We start from the raw sequence: 20,358 nt of genomic DNA, 5'->3' as shown, positions 1-20,358 counted from the left end.
GGGGAGGAGGGGGCGGAGTTCCGGCCATGCAGCGCGGTCAGAAATGGCGGTTCCGATGGACGAAAAAACGTTACATTGAACATTTTTTCGTCACGACGGGCCGCAAAATCACGACGCATCCGTTGCACGACGGATGTGACGTGTGGCAATACGTTGCAATGCGTCGCTAATGTAAGTCTATGGAGAAAAAACGCATCCTGAGGCAACTTTGCAGGATGCGTTTTTCTCCAAAATGACGCATTGCGATGTTGGTCAAACGACGGAAGTGTGAAAGAGGCCTAACTCCTGCACTGCTAAAAGATACCTGCACCATTTAATATGAAGGTGAAGTGCTTCTAAACAGTGCAGGAGTAGGAGAATTTAGACGCTGGGGTCTTCTGGCTCCCCTCTGTTGCGGTAAACCCATGACAGTACCCCTTCCATCTACAAGTGGCCTCTGGAAACTCAGATCTTGGTTTATCAGTGTGTGCCACATGAAAAGACCTGCTCAACCTGGCCGAATGGACATCAGATGCTGGTACTCACATCCTCTCTTCAGGACCATATCCCTTCCAGTGTACCAGATACTAAAGCGACCGATGAACTAATCAAGAATCAGTGATCTTAGCTATTTGAAATTCCAAATTTCCAGCCACAATGACCCGAGATGGCGATAGCGCTTATGTTACAGAAGATGCAGCGTATTTTTTGAGTAGAGATTGATAAAACACATTATGAATCCTAAAGGTGGGCCGCAAAGCATAGCAGAATGCTACAAGATTGACAACGGTCACAATTTTATAAGAATTGATGAACCTGGGACTTAGTTTCCAAGAGGGAACGTTCAACTTAATGCTTCTTTAGGGTAACCAGACCAAGTCGCCAATAAACAGGTCTGGCCCCACAAAATGTCTCCAATCAGCCACAGTCTTATATTTTGACCGCATCTTCCTCAAATTATCAAGAGCCCCTTGCCACATAGACGTATTTGATGATGAAAGCCGTTCTTCTTCAGGTCTTCTTGAAGAGCGATTCCTAATAAATGATCTAAGATGAAGTTGAAACCTGTATGCCCTGAAGAACGGCCACTTACCAGTACTAGACTCATGACAATGATTATTTACTGCAAATTCAGTTAGAGGTAAGTAGGTAACCCAATCCTCCTTATTCTCAGACACAAAACACCTAAGATAAGTCTCAAGATTCTGGTTAACACGTTCCATTTGCCCATTAAAATACAATATAAATATACTCACACAAACAACTGAGGTAGACATCTGGTAGTGCAGGATGGGGTAAACCCAAAGTAGGAGAAGGAAGGGAATTTGCACACACCCAAAACCTAGCAACAATCTCAGATAAATCCACCAAATACTTTCTCAAACAACAACAGCAAACCACCATCTCCTAACCATGCAGCATGAAGCTTGCTGTGTCAATGAGTGTTTGCCAGGACCCAGAATATATAGGAGAGGGGAGTGGCCAACAGTGAACAGCTGAGAGCCTTAATGCAGAAAAGCTTCCAAGAGCTCTCATCTGAGCAGATTAACCCCTGCACTGCTAAAAGTAACCTGCACCATTTAATATGAAGGTGAAGTGCTTCTAAACAGTGCAAGAGCACTGGAGCATCTTATGGGGCCAATAATATAGGGAGCATCTTATGTTGCCAATTCTATAGGGAGCATTATATGGGGCCAATTTAATATGGAGCATCTTATGGGTCTAATTCTATATGGAGCATTTTATATGGCCAATTATATATGGAGCATTGTATGGGGCCCATTATACATGGAGCATCTTATGGGGCCAATTATTTTTGGAACATTATATGGGCCCATTCTGTAAGGAGCATCCTATTAGGCCCATTCTGTATGGAGCAATATATGGGACTCAGTATACTGTATGGGGCCGATCATATACTGTATGGAGCATTATATGGGGCCCATTATATATGGAGCAATAGATGGGGCCCATCATATACTGTATGGAGAATTATATGTGGCTCACTATACTGTATGGAGCATTATATGGGGTCTATTCCATATGGAGCAATATATGCGGCTCATTCTGTATGGAGCAGTCTGTAGTGCCCTTTGTACTGTATGAAACATTATATGAGGCTCATTATTCTGTATGGAGCATTATATGAGGCTCATTATTCTGTTTGGAGCATAATATGGGGCCATTATACTGTATGGGGCATTATATGGGGCTCATTATTCTGTATGGAGTACTACGTGCTGCCCATTATACTGTATGGAGCAATATATGGGGCTCATTATTCTGTTTGGAGCAATATATGGGGCTCATTATTCTGCTTGGAGCAATATATGGGGCACATTATTCTGTATAGAGTACTATACTGTCCGGTTTCTGAGCTAATGTAGAATGTACAATAGATATCACTCATGTAATGTAAGAAGTGAAATCTTTGGCATTGTACTATACCTATATTTCTCTGCCATATCGGTGCATTATGAATTGTGGTATGTGTTAAAGGGGCCCACCGGGACTCTTTCGCCCAGGGCCCATGAAAACCTAGAGCCGGCCCTGCCTGTAACTTACCCATCATGTGATTGATCACATGATCATGACCTCATGCAGGTCCTGGCAGGTCGGCCAGGGGAGACAGAGTGGACCTTCTCCCACCTGATCTATGAAGGTCCACATAAAATCAGCCCATTTTATGCAACTTCACCCTCACAACATGTAGGGTGCTGGAGAAAAAATGCTCTGGTTTCACATCACTGACGCTGTTAAGCGCAGTGACACTTATCTCCCCTCTATCACCTTACCAGTGACTCTGTCACAGAGGGTATGTCAAAAGCAAAAGTCAAAAATGCTATAGGATTTTTGCAGGATGAAAAGGGTAAAGTGGTTAAAAATGATGTTGAGAAGCCGAACTTTTAAATTCCTATTTTGCATCTGTTTTCTCTAAGAAAGCAATTGTAACATCTACTGATCTTCACAGTGCTATCTAAGAAATGAAATAATCCACACTATCTATGAACAGAGAGATAGTGAGGGAACACTTAGCTAATTTAAATCTCCTGGTTCAGATGAGTTACATCCTAGGGAACTGACAGAGTTAGCAGAGGGAATTGCAGAACCACTAACCAGAATCTTTGAAAAATCTTGGCGACCAAGAGAAGTCCCATAAGATTGGAGAAGGACTATGTTGCCCTTAACTTTAACAAAAAGGTAAGAAGATGGATCCAGGAAATTACAGGCCAGTGAACCTTTTGTCTATACAGGGAAAGACCTTTTAACAAATTATTAAACAACATGTGTGAAAGTTCTCGGATAAGAATACAGTAATTAATCAGAGCAAGCATGGGTTTGTGGCAAACAAGTCATTGCAGACATGAATCTTCATGTGCGTACCTCAATGATATTTTTTAATTTATTATATTTTATTTTATGTATAATTTTTTTTATAATTCCTCATCAGTTCACTATTTTACACATGTGTTAACTTTTTTAATATACACTTTTAGGATATTTTAATGCTTTAATAGTTATTATTTTTCACTAATTTTACTATTTTAAATACTTGCTTTTTTATTTTTGCGTATTTTTATTGCTTACGTATTTACGGTAATTTATAATTCCTTATCTTTTCACTATTTTACACATTTGTTAACATTTTTTTATTTTCTAAGTATTTTCATTCTTTAATAGTTTTGTTTTATTATTCACTATTTTATAAAAGTAACATGTTTTGAAAATGTTTAGTGTATTTTTATTAAAAAAATGTATTTATGTATTTATTGAATGAATTCATAACTATTTTTACTATTTTACAAACTTGTTAATGATATTTTATTTATCATTTATCTTTTATGCTCTAACATTTTTTTCTTTTAGAATTCATTATCATTTTACTTTTTATGCACACTTCTTAATTATTATTATATTTTTGACTTAAATTACATTTTTATGTTGTTTAATGTATTTATTTTTTAGTCTCTTTTTATTGTATATTTGTTAAGCTTTGGATTATGTTATTTGTCATTTAGGTATAGAAATCTGTAATTTATTTTCAAATATATCAATATTTTTTGGGGGGTGAACAATGCTTTTTTTAGACAATTATGGGAATTTATTTTTATTAAGTAGTGTGATATTTTCACATCTAAAGATGGGGGTGGGGTAATATATATTGGAGGCAGCATCGGTCCCAGGTGCGATCAGCTGTACGAAGTTTACCTTCGATCCCGACAGGTGGGCACTACGCCTCCTCTACTTTCACTGCCCGTCCACTAGAGCTTGGGAATTTCTCCTCCGACCACAAGGCCCCTGAGGGCACGTTATTTGTTTCAAGAAATTAGAGAGGGCTACTTTTTTTTTGGTTCTTGGAAAGAATGATAGAATTTAGTGGTTGGTTGAAAGTGGATATTGTAATTGCAGTGTTAAGGGGGAAAAAAACTGTTTAGGGGTCAGGCCCGTTGTGTTGACTGTAAACAGTTTAATGCATTGCGTTGGCTTGTTACTTTCAGCAGCTCTCCTCGACGCGGTCACCTAGTACCACCAGCCTCGGAAACATTTGCTTCCATTCAGCTGCTCTCAACAGCTGTTCTCCGAATTTCATGTGATGAGGATTTAATGCCTAACATTTCCTACAAAATATTTGAAAAGACTTGGAAGTGCTCATCTGGACTTCAAGAAAAATACTTTGTAGCCAAAACAAATCCACAAAGTGCACTAAATTTAAAGGTGGGCCAGGGAAGGGGAGGATGGGCGGGGGGTGCCCGGGGTGAGCTAAGATGTGGATTTTACAATCCAAACAATAAGGTAATTCTCGTCTACTACTGTCTGAATTGCTAACAAATGTATTTAATTTAGGCAAATGAAATCCCGGCGGTAAGGTGCAACGACGTATCGCGATTTCACAGCAACACCTATGATTAGCTCTCGTATTAAGCAGAATAACAGGCGCAGGGCAGGTTAATATTACGCTGCACATGTGAATTGGACTTAAGTATATTTTCCTTTGTACTTTTTCTTATTTTTATATCTTATTTTTGCTACACAATTCCCTGTAGTCCTCATGAACACGGCCTGGTGGATCCTTGTTGTACAGCTTTTGGCCCATGCTAGATATCTTGGATTTTAGGTGCACTTGCAGCGGCTTCGGATACATAATTTAGGACCTTAAAGAAGCCATTTTGGGTCCAAGTATTATGCTTTAGAGATTGAACAGCTCAGTAGACTTTTGAGGCATCGGAAATTAAATCAAAGCTCTGATAAGGGGTCTTCTAGGTATTTTTTAGAAGCTTTTTTTGGACCTCAGAGTAGAAAAAAAATTTTGTTAAATGCTTAATTTTCCAATGCTAGTCCATGTTCAAATCTCCAGACTTCTTATGCTTTCAATATAAGCTGAGCAGCTTGCTTGACAGCTGTTCTTCCCGACTCCTGCATATATATGCAATGTCAGATTGTGCTGTGAGGATTCTCCAATGTCAGTCTTCATGTGTACGCACATATTCAATTTGCATACTTCTGTCCACATTCCGACTAGACGTGTCCGGCATCACTCAATTCACTTGTATTGAGTGAGGCCGCTCACATCTAGTCGGCTTGTGACCGCATGTATGCAAATAACATACTTGCAGCACGTGCCTGCCGCTCCCGGCATCGGAGTATCACATAGTGAGTGCGGACTTGTACTCTAATGCCGGACTATCACCTTAATAGAGAGAAGATAAACAGTGGCCAGACACTCTGATGACATCGTATCTCTCTTAAAATCAAAGGATTGGGCATGTTGAAATCCATTATGCCCAACTATTTATTTTCCAAAATTTGCTTTTGAAGGAGAATCAGGACACCACCATGCACTTTAGAAGTGGATAGTTTAGCTGACATTCATCTAATGACCACCTTAAAGGGTTTGTCCCAGGTCGTCTTTTTCGGAACACACCAGCCAGCCGTCTTCTTGTGGGTGGATGACTGTCATTCTTGATTGACAGTTTAGGCCAGCAGCATTGTCATGCCAATGGCTTCATTTGTGTGCGCTTTAACGCTACTATATGAGGCAGCTTTGCCTCTGTAGCATTGGAAATACTGAGGGACTGAAGCTGGTGTGGATCAGGAGCTAACAGTGTGATCAAGTAATTCTGGCCAATCCCAAAGCAGTGCTTGCAAGTTCAGCATCAAATAGCTTGTAAGAACTATACATATTTGGCCATGGCTAAATAGCAGCCGGTCCCCTTAACAATGAGCAGGAAATATTATAATAAAAAAAGAAGTAATATCTGGAGAACAAATAGGAATGTAAAAAAACTAAATGACCCTCCATACAGTATAAAAGCCAAACCATGACAAAATGGGTCACACAGTGGTTCACAATCACAGTGCGTGTTCAATAACAGTGCGTGCTCAATCACAGTGCGTGCTCAATCACACTGCGTGCCCAATCGCAGTGCCTGCCCAATCGCAGTGCATGCCCAATCGCACTGAGTGCCCAATTGCACTGAGTGCCCAATCGCAGTGCGTGCCCAATCGCAGTTGCTGGCCAATCACAGTGCGTTCTCAATTTCAGTGTGTTCCCAATCACAGTGCATGTCCAATCATAGTGTGTGTACAATCACAGTGCGTGCCTAATCACAGTGCGTGCCCAATCACAGTGCGTGCCCAATCACAGTGCGTGCCCAATCACAGTAAGTGCTCAATCGCAGTGCGTGCTCAATCACAGTGCATGTCCAGTCACAGTAAGTGCCCAATCACAGTCTGTACTCAATCGGAGTGAGTGCCCAATCATAGTGCGTACCAATCACAGTACATGCCACGTGCTCAATGACAGTGCGTGCCAAAACACAGCGCGTGCTGAATCACAGTGCATGCCCAATCACAGTACGTGCCGCATGCTCAATCACAGTGCATGCCCAAACACAGTGCGTGCTCATTCGTGGTGCGTGTCCAATCACAGTGCGTGCTCAATCACACTGCATGCCCAATCGCAGTGCGTGCCCAATCGCAGTGAGTGCCCAATCACAGTGCATGCCAATCATAGTGTGTGTACAATCACAGTGCGTGCCTAATCACAGTGCGTGCCCAATCACAGTGCATGTCCAATCATAGTGTGTGTACAATCACAGTGCGTGCCCAATCACAGTGCGTGCCCAATCATAGTGTGTGTACAATCACAGTGCGTGCCTAATCACAGTGCGTGCCCAATCACAGTAAGTGCTCAGTCGCAGTGCGTGCTCAATCACAGTGCGTGTCCAGTCACAGTAAGTTCCCAATCACAGTCTGTACTCAATCGGAGTGAGTGCCCAATCATAGTGCGTACCCAATCACAGTGCGTGCCTAATCACAGTGCGTGCCCAATCACAGTGCATGCCCAATCACAGTAAGTGCTCAATCGCAGTGCGTGCTCAATCACAGTGCGTGTCCAGTCACAGTAAGTTCCCAATCACAGTCTGTACTCAATCGGAGTGAGTGCCCAATCATAGTGCGTACCCAATCACAGTACATGCCACGTGCTCAATGACAGTGCGTGCCAAAACACAGCGAGTGCTGAATCATGGTGCATGCCCAATCACAGTACGTGCCGCATGCTCAATCACAGTGCATGCCCAATCACAGTGCGTGCTCATTCGTGGTGCGTGTCCAATCACAGTGCGTGCTCAATCACACTGCATGCCCAATCGCAGTGCGTGCCCAATCACAGTGAGTGCCCAATCACAGTGCGTGCCCAATCACAGTAAGTGCTCAATCGCAGTGCGTGCTCAATCACAGTGCATGTCCAGTCACAGTAAGTGCCCAATCACAGTCTGTACTCAATCGGAGTGAGTGCCCAATCATAGTGCGTACCAATCACAGTACATGCCACGTGCTCAATGACAGTGCGTGCCAAAACACAGCGCGTGCTGAATCACAGTGCATGCCCAATCACAGTACGTGCCGCATGCTCAATCACAGTGCATGCCCAAACACAGTGCGTGCTCATTCGTGGTGCGTGTCCAATCACAGTGCGTGCTCAATCACACTGCATGCCCAATCGCAGTGCGTGCCCAATCGCAGTGAGTGCCCAATCACAGTGCATGTCCAATCATAGTGTGTGTACAATCACAGTGCGTGCCTAATCACAGTGCGTGCCCAATCACAGTGCATGTCCAATCATAGTGTGTGTACAATCACAGTGCGTGCCCAATCACAGTGCGTGCCCAATCATAGTGTGTGTACAATCACAGTGCGTGCCTAATCACAGTGCGTGCCCAATCACAGTAAGTGCTCAATCGCAGTGCGTGCTCAATCACAGTGCGTGTCCAGTCACAATAAGTTCCCAATCACAGTCTGTACTCAATCGGAGTGAGTGCCCAATCATAGTGCGTACCCAATCACAGTGCGTGCCTAATCACAGTGCGTGCCCAATCACAGTGCGTGCCCAATCACAGTAAGTGCTCAATCGCAGTGCGTGCTCAATCACAGTGCGTGTCCAGTCACAGTAAGTTCCCAATCACAGTCTGTACTCAATCGGAGTGAGTGCCCAATCATAGTGCGTACCCAATCACAGTACATGCCACGTGCTCAATGACAGTGCGTGCCAAAACACAGCGCGTGCTGAATCATGGTGCATGCCCAATCACAGTACGTGCCGCATGCTCAATCACAGTGCATGCCCAATCACAGTGCGTGCTCATTCGTGGTGCGTGTCCAATCACAGTGCGTGCTCAATCACACTGCATGCCCAATCGCAGTGCGTGCCCAATCACAGTGAGTGCCCAATCACAGTGCATGCCCAATCGCAGTTGCTGGCCAATCACAGTGCGTTCTCAATTTCAGTGTGTTCCCAATCACAGTGCGTGCTCAATCACAGTGCATGTCCAACACAGTGTGTACAATAACAGTGCGTGCCCAATCACAGTGCGTGCCCAATCACAGTAAGTGCTCAATCGCAGTGCGTGCTCAATAACAGTGCGTGTCCAGTCACAGTAAGTTCCCAATCACAGTCTGTGCTCAATCGGAGTGAGTGCCCAATCATAGTGCGTACCCAATCACAGTACGTGCCGCGTGCTCAATAGCGTGCATGTCCAATCACAGTGTGAGCCCAATCACAGTGTGAGCCCAATCACAGTGCGTGTCCAATCACAGTGCGTGTCCAATCACAGTGCGTGTCCAATAACAGTGCATGTCCAATCACAGTGTGAGCCCAATCACAGTGTGAGCCCAATCACAGTGCGTGTCCAATCACAGTGCGTGTCCAATCACAGTGCGTGTCCAAACACAGTGCGTGTCCAAACACAGTGCGTGTCCAATCACAGTGCGTGTCCAATTACAGTGCGTGTCCAATCACAGTGCGTATCCAATCACAGTGTGTGCCCAATCACAGTACGTACCGCATGCTCAATAACGATGTGTGCCCAATCACAGTGTGTGTCCAATCAGTGTGTACTCAATCACAGTATGTGCCGCGTGCTCAATAACGATGCATGCCCAATCACAGTGCGTGCCCAAATCACAGTGCGTGCCCAATCACAGTGTGTGCCCAATCACAGTATGTACCGCATGCTCAATAACGATGTGTGCCCAATCACAGTGTGTGTCCAATCAGTGTGTACTCAATCACAGTATGTGCCGCGTGCTCAATAACGATGCATGCCCAATCACAGTGCGTGCCCAAATCACAGTGCGTGCCCAATCACAGTGCGTGCCCAATCACAGTGCTGTCCGATCACAGTGCGTGCCCAATCACAGTGCGTGCCGTGTGCTCAATAACGATGCGTGCCCAATCACAGTGCGTGTCCAATCACAGTGCGTGTCCAATCACAGTGCGTGCCCAATCACAGTGCGTGCCCAATCACAGTGCTGTCCAATCACAATGTGTGCCCAATCACAGTACGTGCCGCGTGCTTAATAACGATGCGTGCCCAATCACAGTGCGTGATTCACATTATCGATGGAGGAAGTAGCTAACTTCTCCTCTGACTAATGGAAGTCAATGTGCCTAGCAGTTTGACACAACTGAGGCAAAAGTCAATTACTTTTGGTCTGTCATTCTCTATTTCCTCTCGAGAATTTCTCAGTTCTTATTTTAGTATTCTACTGACTCCATTTTGTTTAGTTTTTTTTTTTTTTTTAAAGGGTCTCTGCACTTTTGGACAGCTTGATATAATTTAATTGAGTAATAAATAAATAATCTGCAAATCAATTTATGTAAAAATGATCTGGTCTTATTCACAAATAATCACTCCAGAGTGCTAACCACTAGGTGTTTCCGTTTTGTCTAAGTTGCTGTCCATTGATTATTTTCCAGTGTAATCGGGTCATGAGGCGAGTGTTTTCCTTTCTGTTCCTACTCTCCTGTCACACTACATACAGGCATATTAGAGAGTTGGGACAGGCAAACCATTGGTCAGTGGCAGGAGCACTGCATGCTGTGAATTGAGGGGGGAAAGGAAGTTCCAGCTCCTATAGTGCTGGCAGAATTTCGATAAAGAGTAACCACCCACATTGGGTCGTTACAGAGAATGAGATTCGGGACTGTTCCTGGAAATATTAGTCTGATATGTGCACCAAAAGCAGTTTTATTAAAATGCTTTGGGAGGTGAGGTCCATGCTTGTCTACAGGTTTTGTGTGAGAGGTACGATTTAAGGAATCTTATAAGATTTTATTAATATTATTGCACTTTTAATTTTTCAGGTAACCCTGGAGTAGTCGGATTCTACAAAACCTTCATGCAATCACTTTATTGTGGATTTACCAGAAAATATCCGGTATGGGCGATCAGCCACGCGGGCCACTGCTCTCCGCCCACGGGCATGGATATGACTGATGGTACGCCGCTCATTATTGATGCATGCGCTGTCTATCTCTATTATTCTGTTACACACTGGCGATTGCCTAAGACATGTAGCTGAAGTGGAGTTGAAATGAGGCCCATTTTGGTGTAACGTGTGCAAATTTGCAAGATAATACGTATATACATGAGCATCCAGATGTGAGAGTTTAACCCTAAAATTCTTCGTCCCGTCACGCAAGCATTAAGCTGAGCTATCGGGAGCTGTATGATGAGGTTCTCATGCTTTTAACTTGTCACTTCACACTCTTTTCCTTCTAACTTTTGACGTGATCGATGGGGCTCCTGATCCCGAGACTGCCACTGATCTAATTGCTCACCTCTGACCCCTGAAGATGGCCTCTATGGGGAGTTCACGGAGCTCGTCGTCAGCGTTGAAGCGGAGGAACGTTCAGCTTAGCGCTTCTGCTCCTCCGTTCAGTTGGGGTCTCAGAACCTGGACCCCACTCCCGTCAATGAATTTGTCTGACATCTCTATAAACATTTTTGAAAATTGTTCTGATTTACTCCAGAATTTTAGCATAGCTGGGCTGGTGTAGATTTCATGGGTAGCTTGGACGATCAGAGATGCACTACATTTATTAAAAGGCTTGCATTTAATAAGTTTAAGGGGATTTCTTAAAGGTGTTTTTTTGGCTTGAGCGAAATTTTTGTCGATTTTTTAAATCTTGACAGTGTGCCATGTGCTCACTGTCATGATTGCTGAAACGACGGCGATTATATCCTCTGAGACTGATGGATTTAACATTGTGGGTGGGAATTTATCAAAGGTGTTTTCTGCCTTGAGCTAAATGTTTGCAGATTGCTGAATCTTGGCAGTATGCCATGTGCGCACTGTCGTGATTGCTAAAACTATGGTGATTGTCTCTTCTGAGACTGACGGTTTTAAGATGGAATGGGGGGAGGAATTTATTAAAGGTGTTTTCTGCCTTGAGCTAAATTTTTGCAGATTGCTGAATCTTGACAGTATGCCATGTGCGCACTGTCGTGATTGCTAAAACTGTGGCGATTGTCTTTTCTGAGACTGATGGTTTTAAGATGGAATGGGGGGAGGAATTCATTAAAGGTGTTTTCTGGCTTCAGCTAAATTTATACAGTCATTCAATGAGCACACTGTCCAGATGCCGCTCTCCTGCCTGCTCGATCAGCCAGTCATGTGACTGTGATTTGTGTAGTTATGGTTACTAGCCAACTAGATTCTCATCAAATATTGGGAGAACCAGGAAAAGTTGATAGTGGCCTCATGACCACAACTATGCAAATTGCATGCTTATGGTCACGTGACCGCCCGCTCGAGCATGCAGCAGAGCAGAATCCTGACAGTGTGCTCATTGAGTGATTTCAGAAGTTTAGCTGAATTAATCTCCCCTTTCTCGGAGGAGAAAATATCTATAATGTTAGAGATTGGTGGGACTTTCACCTCCCGGTCTCACACCAATCAAGAAAACTTTCAGTATGTCGAAAATTTTAACTATTTAAACTTTTTTTTTTGAGTCGTTATTTTGTATTCCTATGCTTTGTACTGTTTGCTGTTGCATTGCCTCTGTTTCTATCCCGACCTCAGTGTGTGAATCACAATACATCCCGGCATAGTAATTGGTGAGGTCATTAGTACAATGTTTCCGGAGAGGGAGAAAACGCTCCTTGTAAGCTTTGATGTCCTATTTTGCTCACAGCGGATAATTTGTGTTTAGTTTTTAGCAAATTAAAGCTGAAGTGTATATTATGACTGAGGTTACTCGCAGCACTGTATGTCATTTGTTCCAAATCAGCATAGACAGGTCCGTACTTTAAACACTTGCTTCCAACAAGAATCACTGACTTGCCCCGAAGCCAACGTCAGATAATGGTCTCACTCTGTCGGGTAAAGCACACAATCAGCGCGTGGAGTCTGCTTGTCTTGGATGCTGTGCTAGTGCGGGAATGACAGCCTGACTAATGACTTTTAGCTATAGAAATACACGCTTTTCCACCTTGCCTCAGTCATAACCAGAATAATCACGTTACAAATGGATGCCAAGGCCAACTCCAGTCATGGGGCGATATCTACTATCACACAGTGTTATTAAAGTGAAGCTGTCTGAAGAAAATATGTTGTATAAATCAGGGTTTTTTTTTTCAATTTTGCTATTTTTTTCTTTTTTACATATCAAAATAATAGAATTTTTGCAATTATCACACCGACCACTGGGGCTTTTATTTAGACTGTAGCTTCCTATAGATTCAGGAAACAACACCTGTACATGGCAACAATGGTCAGACCTCATTCCGATCTTTGGTATTAAAATGTCTAGACTGTAGCTTCCTATAGATTCAGGAAACAACACCTGTACATGGCTACAATTGTAAAATCTTATCCTGATCTTTAGTATTAAAGTGTCTAGACTGTAACTTCCTATAGATTCAGGAAATAACACCTGTACATGGCCACAATAGTCAGACCTCAGTACTAGTGGCCAGGGTACAAATTACTAATTAGGTGTTCTATTGTTTTTAAATAAAGATTGTAATATGAAATTACTGTATTTAGTGGAAAAAGGTTTTGATGTCTGAAAAAAAATTCACAATTACAAATGTAACAGTGAGGGGAGTTGAATTGGTTGAGCATAATTTAGCTAAGACGTTGGCAGTGAGTTGGTCAGGCACTGTTTACTATCACACTTAGGTAGTGTTACAGAACCCCCCAGCACCAAGAATGTTATGCAGTATATGTATGTATAATAGTTTCCATGTGAAATGCATCAGTCCACAGGCTGTGCCCCTGGACAAGATATTCTCTTTCTGACCTCCCCCCACCTTTGTAATTCCCACAGTAAATATTGGCAGGCTCCGGCCCCCTGCGGCTATTGTAATGTAGGTCTGGCCTGCTGTGTTCCTATTGGCCTGCCCTGTGTATCTGTGTTATATATTCTGTGTGCTGTAAATAAAGGTTGTTTTAGACTGGAAATACGTTGAGAAGCAGTCAGCTTTTATATGCTCTCATGTAATCAAGAAATTCCTGCCAGCGTCCTTCATTCAGAATCTAGCAAAAGCAGAGTGGACCTCCTGAAACACGGGGTGGAACTGAAAGAGGTACCCCAGCTTGGTAGACCCCGTTACAGGTAGGACATTGGGTTCTTAGGGCATTGAGTTGGTCGGGAACTGATCTGTGCCTGTACATTCAGTAGTGCAGTGATCTGTGCCTGTACATTCAGTAGTGCAGTGATCTGTGCCTGTACATTCAGTAGTGCAGTGATCTGTGCCTGTATATTCAGTAGCCCAGTGATCTGTACCTGTACATTCAGTAGCCCAGTGATCTGTGCCTGTACATTCAGTAGTGCAGTGATCTGTGCCTGTACATTCAGTAGCCCAGTGATCTGTCTGCACAATCAGTAGTGCAGTGATCTGTGCCTGTACATTCAGTAGTGCAGTGATCTGTGCCTGTACATTCAGTAGTGCAGTGATCTGTGCCTGTATATTCAGTAGCCCAGTGATCTGTACCTGTACATTCAGTAGCCCAGTGATCTGTACCTGTACATTCAGTAGCCCAGTGATCTGTGCCTGTACATTCAGTAGTGCAGTGATCTGTGCCTGTACATTTAGTAGCCCAGTGATCTGTGCCTGTACATTCAGTAGCCCTGTGATCTGTGCCTGTACATTCAGTAGTGCAGTGATCTGTGCCTGTACATTCAGTAGTGCAGTGATCTGTGCCTGTACATTCAGTAGCCCAGTGATCTGTCTGCACAATCAGTAGTGCAGTGATCTGTGCCTGTACATTTAGTAGCCCAGAGATCTGTGCCTGTACATTCAGTAGCCCTGTGATCTGTGCCTGTACATTCAGTAGTGCAGTGATCTGTGCCTGTACATTCAGTAGCTCAGTGATCTGTGCCTGTACATTCAGTAGTGCAGTGATCTGTGCCTGTACATTCAGTAGCTCAGTGATCTGTGCCTGTACATTCAGTAGTGCCGTGATCTATGCCTGTACATTCAGTAGCCCAGTGATCTGTGCCTGTACATTCAGTAGCCCAGTGATCTATGCCTGTACATTCAGTAGTGCAGTGATCTGTGCCTGTACATTCAGTAGCCCAGTGATCTATGCCTGTACATTCAGTAGTGCAGTGATCTGTGCCTGTACATTCAGTAGTGCAGTGATCTGTGCCTGTACATTCAGTAGCGCAGTGATCTATGCCTGTACATTCAGTAGCCCAGTGATCTATGCCTGTACATTCAGTAGCCCAGTGATCTATGCCTGTACATTCAGTAGTCCAGTGATCTATGCCTGTACATTCAGTAGTGCAGTGATCTGTGCCTGTACATTCAGTAGCCCAGTGATCTATGCCTGTACATTCAGTAGTGCAGTGATCTGTGCCTGTACATTCAGTAGCCCAGTGATCTATGCCTGTACATTCAGTAGTGCAGTGATCTGTGCCTGTACATTCAGTAGCCCAGTGATCTGTGCCTGTACATTCAGTAGTGCAGTGATCTATGCCTGTACATTCAGTAGCCCAGTGATCTATGCCTGTACATTCAGTAGTGCAGTGATCTGTGCCTGTACATTCAGTAGCCCAGTGATCTATGCCTGTACATTCAGTAGTGCAGTGATCTGTGCCTGTACATTCAGTAGCCCAGTGATCTATGCCTGTACATTCAGTAGCGCAGTGATCTGTGCCTGTACATTCAGTAGCCCAGTGATCTATGCCTGTACATTCAGTAGCCCAGTGATCTATGCCTGTACATTCAGTAGCGCAGTGATCTATGCCTGTACATTCAGTAGTGCAGTGATCTATGCCTGTACATTCAGTAGTGCAGTGATCTGTGCCTGTACATTCAGTAGTGCAGTGATCTATGCCTGTACATTCAGTAGCGCAGTGATCTGTGTCTGCACATTTAGTAGCCCAGTGATCTGTACCTGTACATTCAGTAGCGCAGTGATCTGTGCCTGTACATTCAGTAGTGCAGTGATCTGTGCCTGTACATTCAGTAGTGCAGTGATCTGTGCCTGTACATTCAGTAGCGCAGTGATCTGTGCCTGTACATTCAGTAGCGCAGTGATCTATGCCTGTACATTCAGTAGTGCAGTGATCTGTGCCTGCACATTCAGTAGCGCAGTGATCTATGCCTGTACATTCAGTAGTGCAGTGATCTATGCCTGTACATTCAGTAGCGCAGTGATCTGTGCCTGTACATTCAGTAGTGCAGTGATCTGTGCCTGTACATTCAGTAGTGCAGTGATCTGTGCCTGCACATTCAGTAGCGCAGTGATCTATGCCTGTACATTCAGTAGTGCAGTGATCTATGCCTGTACATTCAGTAGCGCAGTGATCTGTGCCTGTACATTCAGTAGCGCAGTGATCTGTGCCAGCACATTCAGTAGCGCAGTGATCTATGCCTGTACATTCAGTAGTGCAGTGATCTGTGCCTGTACATTCAGTAGCGCAGTGATCTATGCCTGTACATTCAGTAGTGCAGTGATCTGTGCCTGTACATTCAGTAGTGCAGTGATCTATGCCTGTACATTCAGTAGCGCAGTGATCTGTGCCTGTACATTCAGTAGCGCAGTGATCTATGCCTGTACATTCAGTAGTGCAGTGATCTGTGCCTGTACATTCAGTAGTGCAGTGATCTATGCCTGTACATTCAGTAGTGCAGTGATCTATGCCTGTACATTCAGTAGCGCAGTGATCTGTGCCTGTACATTCAGTAGTGCAGTGATCTGTCCATGGACATTCATAGAGCAGTGATCTGTGCCTGTACATTCAGTAGTGCAGTGATCTGTGCCTGTACATTCAGTAGTGCAGTGATCTGTGCCTGTACATTCAGTAGTGCAGTGATCTATGCCTTTACATTCAGTAGCGCAGTTGTGATGCGGCTGCACTGCAGCTTCCACCAGGGGGTGCTGGTGAGGGAAGAGATGTTGCATACTCACAGCGTAGCAACACTGAGCAGCCGCACAGGTGTCACAGGTAACGAAAGAGTGGTCAGATGAGCAGATTCAGAAATTGTCAGAAGCAGAAGTACCAGAGGTCGCAGCATGAAGTCAGAGACAAGCCAGAAGTCAGAGCCAAGTGACTAGCACACTCCAAGAAATTGTGATGCAAATAAAGTGGGGTTTATTACATACAATGATCACAAACGTTTCGGTCTATTCTTTGACCTTCATCAGTGTGCTGTACAAAACGGAACATAACAATAGAGTGGGGTGTAAACAAAATAGAACATGGTAATAACAAACAACGAAAGTATATACATCACGGGGTACTGCGTCATAGAATAAAATGAAAGATATCTAACAATCATGGAGAACCATAAACAAATATATGTCTACGCATGGATAGGGTTGCAAAACGGCGTACAGGCAGAGAAACCGTGAAGATGAAACAGTATAGAAAGACTGTAGCGAGTATACAGTGTGACCTAGTGGATGAAAAGGTAAGCACAGTATAATATGAGACCTACCTAAGTACACTTGTATGCCTGTATGGGCCCCAATAATAGATGATATATTTTATTGCATCTATAGTAAACCAAATAAGAGGTAAGAAATAATGACATATACCGTGGTACCGTTACAGTGTACTATATGTGGTTTGATATGGACACAATGTGAGGGTACATACCAGTATATTATGTCTGGAGGATTTGAACCAGACAGGGTAAGGCAGGAAGCTGTCTATAAAGTAAAAATAATGGGGTATAATACAGGCCAAACTAAGGTGCAGGGATGCCGACTGGCTATAATGGAGAGATACATACCCAACTTAGAGGTAAAGCCAAATAGAAAGTAACGGCTGTACAAAACAGCCAATCTGTAAGGGGAAAATGCTAGGTCAACACGGAGTTCTACAGGCTTACTAGGTAGATAAGAAACCGATATCGGTATATAATGGGGAGCTTGTAAAAGGCTAGACTTACCAGCGCAGAAAGAAGGATAGGGATCTCCGCGGTGTCCGCCGCAAGGAGGTGTAAAGCAATGTGTCTGAATCTGCCTCTTATAGTGTGTGTAGCCGCCATATAAGCGCGCGGTGTGAGCCGGCATGTGAACCGGAAACAGGGCGGAGCGGTGGTGACGCAGGTGTCAGATGACCGCAGGGGGCGATGACTAGTGCGTGCCACAGAGGAGACAAAGATGGAAGTGCGTTCCAAGGAGAGGAGTGGAAGATAGCTGTGCAGGTGGCCGTGGGGTGTCACAGGCAGCAGCGGTCGTGGAATCAGAACGGACGATTCTGTAGAGACAAGATTGTAATTAGTATGAGATGAAGGAGAACAAACTAAATAAAAATGACGACATAATGATATTATGTAGATATATGTATATATATAATCTGTATCGTTACAAGGTCTCTATTATAAACAAACGGAACACTGAACCATGTAGGTGATAAGGACATATCCCTATTATGAATAAACAGAACACCGAACCATTTAGGTGATAAGGACGTGTCACAGTATAAACATAATGTCAGTTACCGACAAAAGGAGTATATCTCATACAAGTCCGATGCCTGTTAAAAAAGTAAACGTGAATGGTCTAAACCCTAGATCATATTACTATATAATAAGTCTACTGAGACTTAGGGGTAGAAGCCCCTTAAGGGTATATCAAGGCCCGTATTAAGACTGAAGTGTCGAATAATAGTATCGGGATGGGATACCAAGAGACGTTTACAAAAACCTGGTGTAGGGACATCATGTGAGACTCCAAAAGGTAAGTTGTTCTGGTCCAGGAGAGACAACTGCAAGTTATGCACGGTGTTAAAAATTACACGGTAGTTCACAGAAATAGATATACAATCAGGATGTTATTATAGATGGCCTGATGGGTAAAACCATACTCTGGTTGCTATTACATAAAGGACATTAGTTCGTAGTCCCTGTTTAATCCTCTGGGGGTGAGAGTGTTCAGTTCATGGATCCAGTAAGCCTCTCTACGTTTTAACATCGAGATGCGATCCCCGCCACGTCTAGGTGGAGTAACTTGTTCTATAATTTGAAATTTTAATTGGGACAGGTTGTGGCCTTTTTCAATAAAATGTGACGGTAGGGGAAGTAGTAGGTTCTTGCACCGGATGGTAGACTTGTGTTTTGATATCCGTGATTTTACTGATTGAGTAGTCTCGCCCACGTACAGCAAACCGCAAGGGCATTTGATGAGATAGACAACAAAATTGGTGTCACAGGTAAAGAAATTGTTGATTGGATATTTTTTCCCAGTGTATGGGTGATGAATGATACTACCCTTTATCACATTGTTGCATTGATTGCAATTAAGGCAAGGGAAGGTACCTGTTCTGGGGTTACTCAGGAATCGTTGAGTAGGCCCAGGGTGTGTTGGACCAATATCAGCACGGACCAGGCTATCCTTAATGTTGCGAGGTCGCTTAAAACATGGCAGGAAGGGGTGTTGGAACTCTTTGACCATTGGGAAAGCCGTTTGGAGGATATGCCAATGTTGGCGGATGGTTTTGTGCAATCTGTATGCGGCCGGATGGTACTGGTGCACAAATGGAATCCGAGACATTACTGAATCCCTTACCCTCGTGGTTTCATTGGTATTGGCAATCTCTAAGATGCGTGGGGGGTATCTCCTCTCGCGGAATTTCGACTTCATCTCCGAAAGTCCTTTGTTCCTTAATTATAGGATCCGAAACGATTTTGGTTACCCTATGTAATTGTGATTTTGGGATAGATTTTTTCATATTTATAGGATGGAAGCTATCGTAATGTAACAGACTGTTACGATCTGTGGGTTTAGAATATAAGTCTGTAGAAAGATTGCCATTCATGTCTTTAATAACTACTGTGTCCAAAAAACTTAAATGGTATGGGTCATGTGTCATGGTAAAGTCCAAACCGGGCCAAGATGTTCTAAGAAATAAAAAGAAATCCTGTAGAGAATCAAGATCACCCCTCCAGATGCAAAAGACATCATCTATATAACGTTTCCATGTCAAAACATGGTCCTGGAAAAGTTTGTGAGTATATATAGATGTGTCTTCGAAATGGGCCATATAGGCATTGGCATAAGGAGGTGCCACATTTGAGCCCATGGCCGAGCCCCTTACCTGGAGGTAATAGGCGTCCTCGAAAAGAAAAAAATTGTTATTTAAAACGATGGACAAAAGGTCACAGCATAGGTCGACAAGATCGGGATTGGTGTCATTAATGGAAAGGAGCCACCGGGTCGATTGTATGCCATTCATGTGGGGTATAGACGTGTATAGATCTTTAACGTCGAATGATACCAGGAAGGTCTCGGGTTTAGACCATTCACGTTTACTTTTTTAACAGGCATCGGACTTGTATGAGATATACTCCTTTTGTCGGTAACTGACATTATGTTTATACTGTGACACGTCCTTATCACCTAAATGGTTCGGTGTTCTGTTTATTCATAATAGGGATATGTCCTTATCACCTACATGGTTCAGTGTTCCGTTTGTTTATAATAGAGACCTTGTAACGATACAGATTATATATATACATATATCTACATAATATCATTATGTCGTCATTTTTATTTAGTTTGTTCTCCTTCATCTCATACTAATTACAATCTTGTCTCTACAGAATCGTCCGTTCTGATTCCACGACCGCT

The 20,358-nt window shown here is 43.5% G+C and overlaps 1 protein-coding gene across 1 annotated transcript in view; it reads left to right on the top strand.

Annotated features, from left to right (window-relative positions):
• Positions 1-20,358, top strand: part of LDAH (lipid droplet associated hydrolase) — a 339,639-nt gene that overhangs the window by 71,994 nt on the left and 247,287 nt on the right. The window contains exon 3 of the mRNA XM_069728149.1: positions 10,628-10,762. Coding sequence (XP_069584250.1) covers positions 10,628-10,762 — 135 coding nt within the window. The remainder of the gene's footprint in view (positions 1-10,627; positions 10,763-20,358) is intronic.

Source organism: Ranitomeya imitator, chromosome 5 (genome assembly GCF_032444005.1).
Source record: "Ranitomeya imitator isolate aRanImi1 chromosome 5, aRanImi1.pri, whole genome shotgun sequence".
Taxonomy (NCBI): Eukaryota; Metazoa; Chordata; class Amphibia; order Anura; family Dendrobatidae; genus Ranitomeya; species Ranitomeya imitator.
The sequence above is the reverse complement of the archived record's forward strand: the minus strand, read 5'-3'. Positions and strand labels throughout refer to the sequence as shown.